The sequence below is a fragment of the Nicotiana sylvestris genome, chromosome 5 (genome assembly GCF_000393655.2).
Source record: "Nicotiana sylvestris chromosome 5, ASM39365v2, whole genome shotgun sequence".
Lineage (NCBI taxonomy): Eukaryota > Viridiplantae > Streptophyta > Magnoliopsida > Solanales > Solanaceae > Nicotiana > Nicotiana sylvestris.
In genome coordinates this window covers 35,760,151-35,776,637 of record NC_091061.1, presented here as the reverse complement: position 1 = coordinate 35,776,637, position 16,487 = coordinate 35,760,151, and the positions used below count along the sequence as shown (strand labels likewise).

Here is a 16,487-nt window from a genome sequence, read left to right as displayed (position 1 = left end):
CCTATCCACCTCCACAGAATACATATCCACCTCCACAAAACACATATCCACCACCAAGGGCCTACAGGAATCCCGCAAGGCCAGGTTTCCGGGAGAATCAGGCTTTCAGAAATGAAAGGGTACAGAGACAAAGAACATTCACTGAGTTGGGAGAAACCTATACTGCTTTGTTCCACAAATTAATGCCGTTAGGTTTGTTGAGTCCTGTTAAGCCCAGATTGCCGAATCCCCTTCCCCAAAATATGGACCACTCGGTAAGCTATGAGTATTGTTCAGGGGCTCCCGAACATAATACCGAGAAGTGCTGGAAGTTGAAACGTGCAGTGCAAGATCTTATTGACACCAACAAGATCGAGGTTCAGACACCGGAGGCACCCAACATCAATCAGAACCCGTTGCCAACACACCACAAAACCCACATGATCGAGCTTGTGCACGAAAGAGGGGAGCTAAAGAAACCCTCACAGACGGTGATGAGGATCAGTGCCAGTCTAAAAGAAAAGTCGGCAGGTGGAGAAGAGGTGGTACAGTGGAAAAAGGTAGACGTCAAGCCAGTAGTGGTGATGGGGAAGAGTTTGCCTGTTGTTGCAAAGAATCCAGAGCCGGTTAAAGTCACGGTGTGAGGGGTACCAAGAAAGCCAACATACAAAGGGCCAGTTGTCATCAGGCTAGTAATGTAGATGCCGATAACCAGCGAGAAAGCCGTGCCATGGAGCTACAGTAAAGCGATGGTAATGTACGAAGGGAAGTAGGTTGTGGAAGAAGTATGTGAGGCCTAGGGCTTAGCTCGTTCGGGAAGGTGTTTTGCTCCCATAGAGTTAAGAAGGTCCAACCCAGCGGTGGTAAACAAGATAGTGACGGAGGAAGAGGCTGAGGAGTTTTTGAAGAAAATGAAGGCACAAGACTACTCCATTGTGGAGCAGTTAAGAAAGACCCCAGCACAGATTTTGTTACTATCACTGCTGATCCATTCCAACGATAATTGCCAGGCACTGATGAAAATCCTGAACGAGGCCCATGTTCCGGATAAAATCTCTGTAAATCACTTGGAAATGATAGTGCACAAAATCTTCGAGGTAAACCGAGTGACATTTTCTGATGATGAATTGCCAACAGAGGGTACAGAACACAACAAAGCCCTATACTTGACCATGAAATGCGAAGACTCGGTGGTCACCCGAGTATTGATTGATAATGGATCAAGCGCCAATATCTGTACTTTGACTAATCTAAACAAGCTGAAAGTTGATCATGATCGAATTCACAGGAACAACGTCTGCGTCCGAGGTTTCGATGGAGGTGGTACCGACACGGTGGGTGATATCATACTGGGATTGATCATTGGTCCAGTGGAATTCACCATGGAATTCCAAGTGGTAGACGTGGAAGTATCATACAATCTTCTATTGGGGCGACCCTGGATCCATGCCGCCAAAGCAGTGCCTTCTACATTGCACCAGATGGTGAAATTTGAATGGGATAGGCAGGAGATAGTGGTGCACGGGGATGACGGTACAGGCATTGTGAGTGATGCCATTGTGCCATTCATAAAAACTGATGACGACAAAGGTCCATGGGTGTACCAGGTTTTCGACGCAGTTTCAGTGGATAAAATTTCTGAAGGCGATGACCTTCCACTTCCCAGGATCGCAGCTGCGACCTTCATGGTAGCCTCGGAAATGCTAAATAGCGGGTTTGTACCTGGAAAAGGTTTGGGGGTTGAACTGCAAGGTATGGTCCAGCCAATTTCTTTTCCCGAGAACTCAGACACTTTTGGGCTAGGATTCAAGCCTACGGCAACAGATTTAAGGCGGGCCCGAAAGTTGAAGAAGAAAGTTTGGGTTCTTCCCAAGGTAGTTCCACGTCTTTCCAGATCCTTTATCAGAGCAGGTATCAGAAGATTGTCAGTCCCCAAAATTCTCGGACCTCTGATTGGGTCAGATGGAGATTTGAATCCGGGTTTTGAAAGGTTGCTCGCCGACGTCAACGTGATAGAAGCTGGAGAAGGTTCCAGTAGGGCAGATATACAGTTTGTGGGACCTAGGGCCAATATCAACAATTGGACAGCTACTCATTTTCCTACCCGGAGGAAGTCTTGGTAGTAGGCTCTGGATTTTCTTTCTTGTTTTCTAGATTATTCCAGAGTTGTAATCAAGTTTTGTTTTATTTTTGTATTCGACAAAAGCGTGAAACTCTGTTATCCCGCATTTTAATAAAGTGAAATTTCTCTCTCTTTATTTTGTTTTAATTTTGTATTCTTCTTTTCTCTTTCTGAACAGTTCTCTTTATATTGGTTCTAATGACATGGCATGCATAACAGATCTTCAACTTAGTCTAAAAAATTAATCTGATTCTGAACTAATTGTACAAGAGGTCGATTATGATGATGAATCGGGATACGATGAGGATGAAGCCTTTGAAGTGATAAACAGAGAATTAAGCCAGTTCGAAGAGAAACCCAAGACCAATTCGAACGACACTGAAGCTGTCAATTTAGGGGATGCAGACGATGTCAAGGAAACCAAAATAAGCATCCACATTAAGCCAAACATCAGGGAGGAACTAATCAAACCACTCATTGAATTCAAAGATGTTTTTGCATGGTCGTACGATGACATGACGAGCTTAAGCACCGATCTAGTGGTTCACAAATTGCCCACTGACCCGGCGTGCCCTCCCGCCAAGCAGAAATTGAGGAATTTCAAGACAAATATGAGTGTGAAGATTAAAGAAGAAGTAACCAAACAGCTGCAGGCAAAAGTTATTCGGGTCACTCGATATCCTAATTGGTTGGCTAATGTGGTGCCAGTACCGAAGAATGATGGGAAGATCAGAGTGTGTGTCGATTACCGCAATTTGAATAGGGCAAGCCCCAAGGACAACTTTCCATTACCCAATATCCATATCTTGATCGATAATTGTGTCGGACGTGAGATCGGGTCTTTTGTAGATTGCTATGCTGGGTATCATCAGATTCTGATGGATGAAGAAGATGCGGAAAATACGGCATTCATTACGCCGTGGGGGACTTATTGCTACCGGGTAATGCCTTTTGGCTTGAAGAACGCTGGGGAAACGTACATGAGAGCAATGACTACGGTGTTTCATGACATAATACACAAAGAGATTGAGGTGTACGTAGATGATGTGATCATAAAATCTAAGCGTCAGGAAGACCACATAGCAGACCTAAGGAAGTTTTTCCAAAGACTTCGAAGGTACGACATTAAGCTCAACCCGGCCAAATGTGAATTTGGTGTTCCATCTGGAAAGTTGTTGGGATTCATCGTTAGTCAGTGAGGCATTGAGTTGGACCCATCAAAAATCAAATCCATCCAAGAATTGCCACCGCCGAAGAACAAAATAAAAGTAATGAGTCTGTTGGGAAGGTTGAATTATATCAGCAGGTTCATCGCTCAACTCACGACGACTTGTGAACCTATTTTTCGGCTACTGAAGAAAGATGCTGCAGTAGAATGGATGGCAGAATGTCAGGAAGCCTTCGACCAAATCAAGGGGTATCTATCAAACCCACCTGTATTGGTCCCACCTGAACCGGGAAGACCGTTGATTCTCTATCTAACGGTACTGGAGAATTCATTTGGTTGCGTACTGGGGCAACAAAATAATATCACAGGAAGGAAGGAGCAAGCCATCTATTATCTCAGTAAGAAGTTTACGGTCTATGAGGTTAAGTACACTCAACATGAGAAGACGTGTTGCACCCTAACTTGGGTGGCACAGAAGTTTAAACATTATCTGTCATCATATACTACTTATCTCATTTCACGCTTGGATCCACTGAAGTATATTTTCCAGAAGCCTATGCCTACAGGGAGGTTAGCGAAATGGCAAATATTACTTACGGAGTTCGACATCGTCTATGTGACAAGGACGGCCATGAAAGCCGAAGCATTGGCCGATCACTTGGCTGAGATTCCTGTTGATGAAGAATACGAGCCATTGAGGACGTATTTTCCTGAAGAAGAAGTGATGTATGTAGATGAGTTGGAATTATCTGAGGAACCAGGTTGGAAGCTCTTCTTTGTTGGAGCCACAAATGCGAAAGGAGTTGGAATAAGAGCGGTACTTATTTCTGAAACAGGACATTATTATCCTGTTACGGCACAACTACGTTTCTATTGTACTAATAATATGGCTGAATATGAGGCATGAATTTTGGGCTTACGGTTAGCTGCAGACATGGATGTCCAGGACGTCTTAGTCTTGGGAGACTTGAACCTCCTGGTGCATCAAATCCAGGGTGAATGGGAAATACGGGATTTGAAGTTTATACCATATCGACAATGTTTGCACGATCTGAGCAAGCGATTTCGATCAGTGGAGTTCAGACACATACCAATAGTTCACAATGAGGTTGCCGATGCTTTGGCCACTTTAGCATCGATGTTGCACCACCCAGACAAAATTCATGTTGACCCGTTGCATATCCAGGTTCATGACCAGCATGCTTATTGCAACATGATAGAGGAAGAAATGAATGGCGAGCCATGGTTTTATGATGTCAAGGAATACCTCAAGATGGGGATATACCAAGAGTAGGCCACCAGAGATCAAAACAGAGCCATTCGGCGATTGGCAAATGGATTTTTCCTTAGTGGAGGAGTGCTGAGATGCATAGATGTTGGTCAAGGCATGATAGTGATGATAGAGGTACATGCGGGAGTTTGTGGGCCACATATGAGCGGATATGTATTGGCGAAGAAGATTCTTCGAGAAGGGTATTATTGGCTCACTATGGAGCGTGATTGTATCAATTTTGTGCGAAAATGCGATCAGTGTCAGATACACGGAGATTTGATTCATTCTCCGCCAACAGAATTGCATACAATGTCAGCACCATGGCCATTTGTTGCATGGGGCATGGATGTCATTGGACCGATTGAGCCGGCAGCTTCCAATAGTCATAGGTTCATTCTGGTCACCATCGATTATTTTACCAAGTGGGTTGAGGCTAAAACTTTCAAGTCGGTAACCAAGAAGGCAGTGGTGGATTTCGTTCATTCCCATATCATCTGTAGATTTGGGATCCCCAAAGTGATCATCACGGACAATGGCACTAATCTTAACAGCAATTTAATGAAAGAAGTATGTCAACAGTTCAAGATTACACACCGTAATTACACCCCGTATCGTCCCAAGGCGAATGGCGCGGTTGAGGCAGCCAACAAGAACATAAAGAAGATATTGAGGAAGATGGTAGAAGGGTCCAGGAAATGGCATGAAAAGTTGCCAATTGCATTGTTGGGATATTGCACTACTGTCCGCACTTCACAAGGTGCAACTCCTTATTTGTTGGTATACGAAACTGAAGCAGTGATACCGACAGAAGTAGAAATTCCGTTCCTCCGGATTATCGCTGAGGCTGGGATTGATGATGATGAATGGGTCAAAGCCCGATTGGAGCAGTTGAGCTTGATTGATGAAATGAGATTTGCAGCAGCATGTCATGGCCAATTGTATCAAAAGAGGATGGCAAGAGCATATAATAAGAAGGTGCGTCCCAGGAAATTTGAAGTAGGACAGCAGGTGTTAAAACGAATCTTGCCACACCAGGCTGAAGCAAAGGGCAAGTTCGCCCCGAATTGGCAAGGGCCGTTTATTGTGACTAGAGTGTTATCCAACGATGCCATATGTCTGACAGATGTCGAGGGAAGATGCATCGACATGGCTATCAATTCTGACGCATTCAAGAGATATTATGTGTAATTCCTTTGATTGCAATTGATGTTTGTCTGTTTGTACTTGGCATTTATCGGAGAATGAAATGACGGAGGCAATTCTTTCTTCTATCCAAACATTTTAACCTTTGCTTCCCCCTTTGAGCCTTATTTATTCTTTCATACCCCTCTCTTGGAATCACTAATGAAAATGAAAAACAAAAAAAAAAAAAGAAAAGGAAGAAAAAATAATAACAAAACAAAAAGAAAAGCCACAAGAAAAAGAAATACAAAGGAATCGAATGAACTACGTTCGACCTGATTCCTCAAAGAGGATACGTAGGCGCCTCACGGCTCGGTCATAGTATAACAAAAATCAAAAGATCCCCCAAACAAGAAAACTAGGGCAGAAGTTACGTTTTAAATTGTGGAAAAAGGTTTGATTCCGAGAGTTGTAATGTTTTACCCATTAAAGTTATTTTGAATCTTTTGATATCCTTTTACTTTTAGCCCCACAAAAAAACCCATATTTGATGTCCAAAAAGACCTCCCGATCAGTATCCGAGAGATGCCGAGCAGGCAAATGAAAGCCGAGAATAACACACTGATCCCCGACTGAAAGAGGATTATGAGCCGAAAGAATTGATAGCCAAAGGAATCCCTAGTAGAGAGAATTTTATCGGCAACACTCCAATCCCCAGCTGAGAAAGGGAAACTAAAATGAGAGAGTCTTATGGTGAAAACCTTCATAGGCACCGTAAGGCGACGAAAGCTGAGAGAAACAAAATGAGAGAGTCTTATGGTGAAAACCTTAATAGGCACTAGAAGGCGACGGGAGTTGAGAGAAATGAGAGAGTCTTATTAGTGAAAACCCCTCGAAGGGCACTATGAGGCGACAAGATAAGATTGGCGGAAAGGATCCGTCGAGGCGTCAAGCAATGCAAAAGTGTTGATTTGGCAAAAATAGTTGGGCGCCTGCATATCCCCCAGCGAAATAAGGCCACCAGAAAGATTGGTTGATACAAATAGACTGAGTTGATTAATTCGGAATGCACGACATGATCGTTGGGATCGATTATATCATTCAGATAAGTCCTTTTCCTTTTCTTCTCCACAGCATGCGTTCGGAAAGACTTCTTCTTTTTCCATATTTTGAAATCATCACTTTTCATTTCTTTTGTTTTAAGAATTTTTCCTCCAGTAGTTTGTTTTGAGAAAGATTTTTCAGAGCTTTCTACCAGTTGCCAAAACGGTGCAAAGCAAAATGTGAATAGGACAGGCCAAAGATAAGGCGATAAAGCGAAAAGAAGTTTGTCGCAAGACCAAATGATGAATGGGTCAAGATTCCAAGAGGACCAAATTTCCAGGGGAAGTTGGAGAAAAACAGAAAAAACAACAGTTGAAAAGTTATGGATCAAATTCCAAGAGGATCCCCAGCAGATTTGCGATATGCAGGAACAACTCCGACAGATTATTGACCAAGTTTCGCGATTGTCGGACAACACAGAGCGGGGAAGGAACAGAAAAGAAAAACCATCCCCAGCAGGAATATCATCCCCAACAAGTTTTGTAATAAAACGCAAAGCAAGGAAAGGAAAAAGGGAAAAACCATCCCCAGCAAGAGTGGCATGACCACTCACCACATTTTAAACTAACAAATTTTTCTTTGATTTGAAGCAGGGAAAGGAAATGTTATTGACAGCGGGAAGACATGGCCACAAAGAAGATTATCAAAATGGGGCAGAAAATTTTCTCTCATTACGAACATTTTCTTGAAATCAGATACCCACTTGGGGAAGATGGAAGATAACACAAGTTTTGAAGGAAGTGGAATCCCTAGAAGTTTACGGGAGAAGGCAATACAAGTTTTAAAGAAACCAATCTTGGAAGAAGCAAGATAACCCAAGTTTTAAGGGTAGTGGTCTTTGAATCAGTATCATCCCCACCATTGTTAAAAGGAGGAAAGTAACTAGTCATAAAGAAGGAAGAATTCCCCAGCAGTGTTATCCCCGGCAGGTTTCAGAGAAGTGAAAACACCAGTTTGAGGGAAGTAATTGCTGAAGAAGTCAGGAGCCCGCCTGTAGAATGGAGGTTGTTATGTTTTAAGTTGAAGAAGTCAAGAGCCCGCCTGTAGAACTGAGGTTGTTATATTTTAAGTTGGAGAAGTCAGGAGCCCGCCTGTAGAACGGAGGTTGTTATAATTTTAAGTCGAAGAAGTCAAGAGCCCGCCTGTAGAATGGAGGTTGTTAAATTTTAAGTTGATGAAGTCAGGAGCCCGCCTGTAGAATGAAGGTTGCTAAATTTTAAGTTGATGAAGTCAGGAGCCCGCCTGTAGAATGGAGTTTGTTAAATTTTAAGTTGAAGAAGTCAGGAGCCCGCCTGTAGAATGGAGGTTGTTAAATTTTAAGTTGATGAAGTCAGGAGCCCGCCTGGAGAATGGAGGTTGTTAAATTTTAAGTTGGAGTCAGGAGCCCTCCTGGAGAATGGAGGTTGTTAAATTTTAAGTTGGAGTCAGGAGCCCGCCTGTAGAACAGAGGTTGTTTATTTTAAAAGTTGATGAAGTCAGGAGCCCGCCTGTAGAACAGAGGTTGTTATATTTGAAGTTGAAGAAGTCAGCAGCCCACCTGTAGAATAGAGGTTGTTTATTTTAAAAAAAAAGTTGAAGAAGTCAGGAGCCCGCCTGTAGAATGGAGGTTGTTAAATTTTAAGTTAGAGTCAGGAGCCCGCCTGGAGAATGGAGGTTGTTAAATTTTAAGTTGGAGTCAGGAGCCCGCCTGTAGAATGGAGGTTGTTTATTTTAAAAGTTGAAGAAGTCAGGAGCCCGCCTATAGAACGGAGGTTGTTATGTTTTAAGTTGAAGAAGTTAGGAGCCCGCCTGTAGCATGGGGGTTGTTATATTTTAAGTTGGAGAAGTCAGGAGCCCGCCTGTAGAACGGATGTTGTTATAATTTTAAGTCGAAGAATTCAGGAGCCCGCCTGTAGAATGGAAGTTGTTAAATTTTAAGTTGATGGAGTCAGGAGCCCGCCTGTAGAACGGAGGTTGTTTATTTTAAAAGCTGAAGAAGTCAGGAGCCCGCCTGTAGAACAAAGGTTTTTATGATTTAAGTTGAAGAAGTCAGGAGCCCTCCTGTAGAACGGAGGTTGTTATATTTTAAGTTGGAGAAGTCAGGAGCCCGCCTGTAGAACGGAGGTTGTTATAATTTTAAGTCGAAGAAGTCAGGAGCCCGCCTGTAGAATGGAGGTTGTTAAATTTTAAGTTGATGAAGTCAGGAGCCCGCCTGTAGAATGGAGGTTGTTAAATTTAAAGTTGATGAAGTCAGGAGCCCACCTGTAGAATGGAGCTTGTTAAATTTTAAGTTGATAATGTCCTGAGCCCGCCTGTAGAACGGAGTTTGTTATAATTTTAAGTCGAAGAAGTCAAGAGCCCGCATGTAGATTGGGGGTTGTTAAATTTTAAGTTGATGAAGTCAGGAGCCCGCCTGTAGAATGGAGGTTGTTAAATTTTAAGTTGATAAAGTCAGGAGCTCGCCTGTAGAATGGAGGTTGTTATAATTTTAAGTCGAAGAAGTCAGGAGCCCGCCTGTAGAATGGAGGTTGTTAAATTTTAAGTCGAAGAAGTCAGGAGCCCGCCTGTAGAATGGAGGTTGTTAAATTTTAAGTTGATGAAGTCGGGAGCCCGCCTGTAGAACGGAGGCGTTACTTTTTTTAAAGTTGTTCCAGTCGGGAGCCTGTCTGTAGAACGGAGGTGTTACTTTTAGGTTGTTGCATTCGGGAGCCCACCCGTAGAACGGAGGCATAACTTTTTAAGTTGTTAAATTCAGGAGCCCGCCTGCAGAACAGAGGAATACATTTCAAGATCAAATCAGAGGTCAGTAATGAGGAGGGTTACAAAAAAATATCCCCTGCATGAATCCCATCGTAGAAATCAAAAAGAAAACTACAAGAACAAGTCGGAGATAGATAATATTTTGTAATTCCTAGTTTAAGTCTAGCTTCTTGTTTTGTTTTGGCACGGTGTAATAAGGAGATCGAAAAGCAGTAGCAACAACATGCAGCGGCAGTAACAACAAAAATGTAGTCCCATGGTAGTCCCAACTACCAAAACTTCCCGAACTACATTAACCTGATTCCCTTTTAGACAGGGATATGTAGGAAACCTTTGAAGCAAAGCTTCGGTTAAATCTTTTCAAAAATTCTTCACACGGAGTATTCCAACGGGCAAAAATCGCTCCTATCCGCTCACTTTATCTTTGCACAAAAACTCTTTGTGTTTTCGGACAAAGAGGAGCAACTGTGAGCACGTGATTTTTGCTTCCCGAACACTACTCCAAAAGAAATCGAAAAATAAAACAAATTGCCTTTGGGTACAATTTTGAGAATTTTGCGTGACATTTTGGATAATTATTTTTGTCTGTGAATGTTTATCTTGTTTTAATTAATTGAAAAATACCAAAATACATGTTGCATGCATATTTAGGATTTAATTGTGCATTTTTGAATTAATTAAATCATGTCCTATTTTAAAAGAATGAAAATCACAAAAATATGAATTTTGGTAGCTTTGTCATTTTTATTGTTTAATTGTGTGATTTTATTTTAATCAATATTTGATCTTGCGTGTTAATTATTGTTAAGGGTTAATTAATATCTTTTTTAAAATAATCTTGGTTTTACAATTTAATTTAGGAATTTTTGTTTTTAGGAATTAAAAAAGAATGAAAGGAAAAAAGAAAGGAGTGAAAAATGGACCAAATCGGAACTGGGTCAATTTCAATGCAAAATCAGGCCCAAATCATATCAAACGATCCAATCCAATAAGCCTGGTCTCCCAGATTGTCCAAACGATGCCGTTTCGGCGCCTCAGATCTAAGCCGTTGATTTGTTTCCATTAGACGACTTAGTTCAACCCAGCATTATTTTAAACGACGCCGTTTTAGGCAAGTTGATACGAGCCGTCCGTTCCCAGTGATCTAACGGTGCCAGCCTTCCCCCATAACTCGGTCCATTTCAACCCGGGTTGACCCAGTCTCGATGCATGACCAAACGTCACCATTTCCTTTAAGTTAATTGATCCGGGCCGTTGATCGTGCTTGATCCAACGACCAAGATTAAACCACCCCCTCCCTATATAACCTTAATCTCTACCCAGCCCCCCCAAACCAGACCCCCCTGTTCATCGTCTCTCTCAGAGACAGAGCCTCACCATAGCCCAAACCCTAGCCGCCCTCGCACACCTTCGCCTGAAACCCGGCGGCAACAACGCCGCCGGTCACCAAACTAACACCCCTAGAGCACCTAAACACCCCCAACCCGAATCCGTTAACCATTTGCTTAGAATCATCCCCCAACTTCTCGAATCTTCAATTGAAGATTCGAGCAAACCATGAACCAAACCCAATCCACCCCAAACTCACACCAGATATCCACCTGACCTCCCTTACCTATAAACCACCATTGGTTTGGTTCGAATTGTGCTAGAACGGTTTGAATCCCAAATCGAACCAGGAATCCTAAACGAAGACCAAATTGGGATTTCTCCGAAATTAACAGGAATTTGGGGTTTCTAACTAACCTTAGTCCAGTGTTCTCAATCGAGAACACTCGATTAAGGTCCGGTTGACCTCAAAAAAAGTTCGAGTCCGAGTTGGTCAAGCCCGTCTGTTTTCTGTTCTTTTTTTAAGGTATTTTTTCTTTTTTCACTTCTATTCTATTTTTGATATTAATGTCTATTTATTTTGTTTAGTATTGTTATATTAATATTTCAATTTTTTGTCGATTGTTTTGTTCTTCTCCCTCAGACCTTTTATTTGGTTGAATTTGTTTCTGCTCGCTGTTGTGTATAATTATATGCTGTGTAATCTGTGAGCACGTGATTTTTGCCTCACGAAAAATACTCTAAAATAAATCAAAACATAAAACAAAATTCTCTTAGTATGCAATTTTTAGAATTTATGCGGCATTTATTAATTATTTGTGTTTGTCTGTAAATGTTTGCTTTGTTATAATTAAACGAAACTAAAATAAAAATACATGTTGCATGCATATCTAGGATTTAATTATGCATTTAAAAGATAATTGAAATAAAATCACAAAAATATGCATTTGTTCTAGTTTTAATGTTTCACTATGTGATTAACGCTTTGTCTATGTGTTAAATAGTTGTTAAAAAAGTAATTAATATTTTTGTAAGGTTAAAATTGTTTTATAATTTTTATTAGGATTTTTATACTTAGGATTAAAATTAGGAAATGTAAAATAAGTTTAAAAAAAAAAACTAAAAAAATCGGACCTGGACTGAAATCCAGGCCTAAACAAATTTACCCCCCCCCCCACAGCCCAATCCAAACAACCCAGGTCGGTCCAACTCAGGAATAAATCCAAACGACGACGTTTGGTCACATTTCACCAAGGACCGTTGGATCATATCCATCCAACGGCTGAGATCCCACATCCCTTACCTGTAATCCCTACCCGATCCATTACCCGGGCCGACCCATTCCCCAACTAAACCAAAACGACGCCGTTCATGTAAGTAGATAGATCCTGGCCATCCATTCTGCCTGATATAACGGTCAGTATCAATCCACCCCATCCCTTTATAAATCCAAATCCCTACCCCGGCCCCCTAACTAAACACCCCCCTTCTCCACTATTCATCATCCTCTCCGAATCACACCCCTAACCCTAGCCGCCTTAACTCTCCATCGCCTGAAACCTAGCGGCAACAACGCCGCCGGTCACCACCTGAACACCCTCGACTCCTCACAACCCCCTCTTCACAGATCTAGTATTAATTTCCTTCGAATCAGGCCCCAACTCTTTGAATCTTAAATCGAAGGTTGGTCTGAAAACTCGACCCTTTCCGATGACTTCCAAATTAACACCGTAGCTTCCCCTAACAACCCTAGCTATGGATCTGGTGCTTGTTTGGCTCGAATCACCTCAGAGTTCTTCGAATCTTCTTTTTGAAGGTTCGAACCAAACATGAACTCACTCAGATTCGTTCCAAACTAACACCAAATGACCCCTAGGCCTCCCTCACCCTTGTGTCATCTTTGGTTCCCTTCGAATCTGCCCAGAAGTGTTCGAATTTAAGATCCAAGAATCAGAAACCCTAAAAATTTCAAAACATGGAATTTGCCCGAATTAAATAAGGGATTGAGGTCTAAGAGACTTTAATCGAGGTATTCTCAATTGAGAATACTTCGAATAAAGTCTGTTCAGCCTCAAAAAGGTCCGAATTCAAAGTCAAGCTTGAGTCCGTGTAAATTTAAAGATTCAGAGGTATTATTCTTATTTCTTTTTGTATCCTATGTGTATATTGTTGCCTGTTTCAGTAGCTTGTGTAATTTATTTTCACATTTTTTGTTTATTTAAATTCTGTGTTTCTGTCTCATACCCGTATATTTGATCAAATAAGTGAATTGTTTCTGTTGGTTATGTTTGTTTACAATGTGTGTAATCGACTCGATTAAGTTCGTCGATTAGTTACATTATGAATTCCCGTTTATGATAATACATTGTAATAACCTGCTCACCTGTTTTGATTGACTAGTATCATGTTGTTGTAATCAGTTAATTAGTTCTTGCTAATTAGTTGATTCTTGTTTAATAAGTCAGAAAGTTTATCAAACATTTGTGTATTAATTTCTGAGCAGTTGGTTTCAGGCAGTGTCAATATACTGACAATGCCCCTGCATTCATACATATTTCAAATTCAGTTTAAATTGTTCTGTTGAATTCTGTGTGATGTTGTTGTGATGTTAGGTTTAAATTCAATTTCACAAATGTTGATTAGATACAATTGTGTTAGAAAATTGCATTCTCAGTTAAGATTCAGTCCAGAACTTAAGAGAATTGGTTATAGCTGTTTTAAATCAGGTTGATAATTAAGTTTGAACAGATTTTTAAATCTTTTTTGTACTAGATTCTGATTTTTGTATTAAGGGCAGTAATAACAGTAGGATTTCAGGGGTGTTTTGGGAATGAAACAGTGAAAGTCATATGATAATGTTAGTGTGATGTTGGTGGATTGTTAATGGCTATAATCTAATAGGATAATGAGAAACAAAGGGTAATGGGAATGCTGAAAATCAGGAAAAGATCACTTAATGGGATTTAAAGTAGTAAAAGCAGATTTTAATGGGATTTTCTGATTTTTAAAAGAAGAAGGGGGTCCAGGCAGCACTGAAAGGAAAAGGGGCAGACCTGTATAAGATAGAGGGGATTGGGACTGAAAAAAAGGACTGAGATTTTAATACACACAGAAATACATATACACAGAGAGAGACAGAGAGAAAATCTGGACAGAAATTAAGAGAGGAAAAAACACACAGAAGCATAAATAGAAATCTGATTCAAGAAAAAGAAAGAAAACAGAAATAAAGAAAGAAAAATCAGAAGCAGGAAAAAACAGATTTCTACAATAGAAGCTAGTGTTAAGGTTGAATTTCTGAGATTGAAATTGTCAGTTTGCCTTCTCCTAAGTCTTGAAAAATCAGAAATACTGTGTTTTATCTGTCTGGATTTGTTCAAATCCCATTGTTGAGTTTAAAGTTTGAAATTTCTTAAAGAGTCATTCTACGTTGTGTCTGGGTTCTCGGGTTCTGTATTGTTGCTCAAATCTGTGGAAATACTGGCATTTTCTGCTGATTTTGTTACTGCTGTCACTGCTGAAATTTACTTCTTCTACCTTCATTTCCAGGTACATATCTGTAAACTCATGTCATGCAAAGCTTTCAACATGACAAATAAATGAAGCTCGAATTGTAATTCTGTCTTCTATACATTTAAGTTCGTTAGTTTAAATTTCAGCTTTGTTTCATGTTGGTTAACTAGTAGTGAGTTCGACACGATGGCTATAAGTTAATTATCTTATTTTGAAATTCGTATAAAAGCTTTGTAATAATGTTATCCATTTCGAAATCTCATTAGTATAGTTATATCTGAATTGTCAAGATAGGGAACATGGCATAAAGTTGGCCATTAATTAAGTCTTGTGACATTGTTAGTTAGGTACAGAATAGTATGGAAATGTCAAGAAAATACATTGTTAGCATATTTTGTTAATTATTTGGTTGTGGTTTAAGGCTAGATGATGTTGGTTGCATTTTGTTCATATATGGCGTAATAATGGTTATGTTTATAATCAATAGTCGAAAGATGCATTGATAAAATCCGTTAGGTTCACAATGTTGGAATATGGTGAATGGTGTAGGGGTATATTCATGTTATATATGATATCGTCTTATTAAAGACAACAGGTAGATTAGTTCTTTTCTTAATAACAAATGGCCTAGTTATTTGAATGCAATCACCTCATTTCTTTAAAAAATAATGTAAACAATAAGCCAACAATTTTTTTTACGTGTAAAGTTTGTGTTTGCTAATAGTTCGCATAGGTTGAGAATAAAATCGTTTCGATTAGGTATATCCCAAACTCAATCATAAGCAGAATTAACTAAAATAATCATGCATATCGGATTAAGAACAAGTGATGTGGAAGGAGATTAGGCTTATAAATTGTAACAATTTTAAGAATGTAATATAGCATTCGTTATAAATAAAATAATGAAAATTCTTCGAAAACATCTCTTCCTTTCATAAATCAATTTTTTAGTTTCATATGCAATTCACTTTTTGGGTATACATATATTGGATTTACGAGAAAAATGGTAGTATTAATCACACTTTGTTTATTTTTACTCCTAAAATTTGAATGGCTCGGAAGAATATAATTCACACGTAAAAATATAATCAGCGGTCAACATTTAATAAATTGTGAATTCTTTTCAAAGAATTTAAGGGCATCTCAAATGGGGATTTCTCATGATTTTCACATAAAAATAATATGGATGTAATAAACAATTTGTAAACAAATTTATACTACCATCGAGAATATTTTTGTGATTAGGGATACGTTCGCGTAACCTGATTATATTTCTAAAAGCAATTCGGATTATGTGTTCGCGCAACTTCGAGTGAATATTTAATAAAAGGGATTTTTCGGAGAATAGCAAATTAATTTCCTAAAAACCCGAGATGTGCAGTTCATTGTTGAACGTATGGTTTTTTTTAATAATAAAAATATAAAAAATATTATCAACCTTTTTGTGTACACGTATGCGTGGCACGATTCTCTACAATTATAAAAGGTATATAATACGAATATACGTACGCGTGATTCGTTTATATAATTGTAAACAATCTAAACAAAAGCAGTAATAAAATCAGGTAACAAGAAAAAGGGTATTTAGTAAATCAAGATAATTAAGCCAAATATAAAAATGGTTAAGCGACCGTGCTAGAACCACGGAATTTGGGAATGCCTAACACCTTCTCCCGAATTAACAGAATTCCTTACTCAGGATTTCTGGTTCGCAGAATAACAAACAGAGTCATATTCTCCTCGATTCAGGGATTAAAACCGGTGACTTGGGACGCCTTAAAATTCCCAGGTGGCGACTCTGAAACAAATAAACAAATCCCCTTTCGACTGTCCTTTAATTGGAGAAAACTCCCTACGCGCCCCCGCGGGCGCGTAAAAAAGGAGGTGTGACAGCTCTGGCGACTCTGCTGGGGACAAATGTAAAAGCTGTAACCCAGAACCACTGGTTCAGGGTTTAAGAATTCGAGCTTAAAATAATTGTTATAGTTGGCTTTATTTATTATCTGATTTTTTTTACATGATATATGCCCAATGTGCTAAATGACACTTTTACCGCTTTAATATTATTTGAATTATGAATATATACAACTGCTACGAAACCCCCTTCTTTCTGAGTCTTCTAAATTTATGGTGCACAC

At 39.8% G+C, this 16,487-nt stretch overlaps 1 protein-coding gene across 1 annotated transcript in view; it reads left to right on the top strand.

Annotated features, from left to right (window-relative positions):
- The first annotated feature begins 890 nt into the window (after positions 1-890).
- LOC138868508 (uncharacterized) overlaps positions 891-16,487 on the top strand; it is a 67,148-nt gene continuing 51,551 nt past the window's right edge. The window contains exons 1-2 of the mRNA XM_070146062.1: positions 891-1,463; positions 1,743-2,029. Of these exons, the coding sequence (XP_070002163.1) occupies positions 891-1,463; positions 1,743-2,029 (860 nt within the window). The remainder of the gene's footprint in view (positions 1,464-1,742; positions 2,030-16,487) is intronic.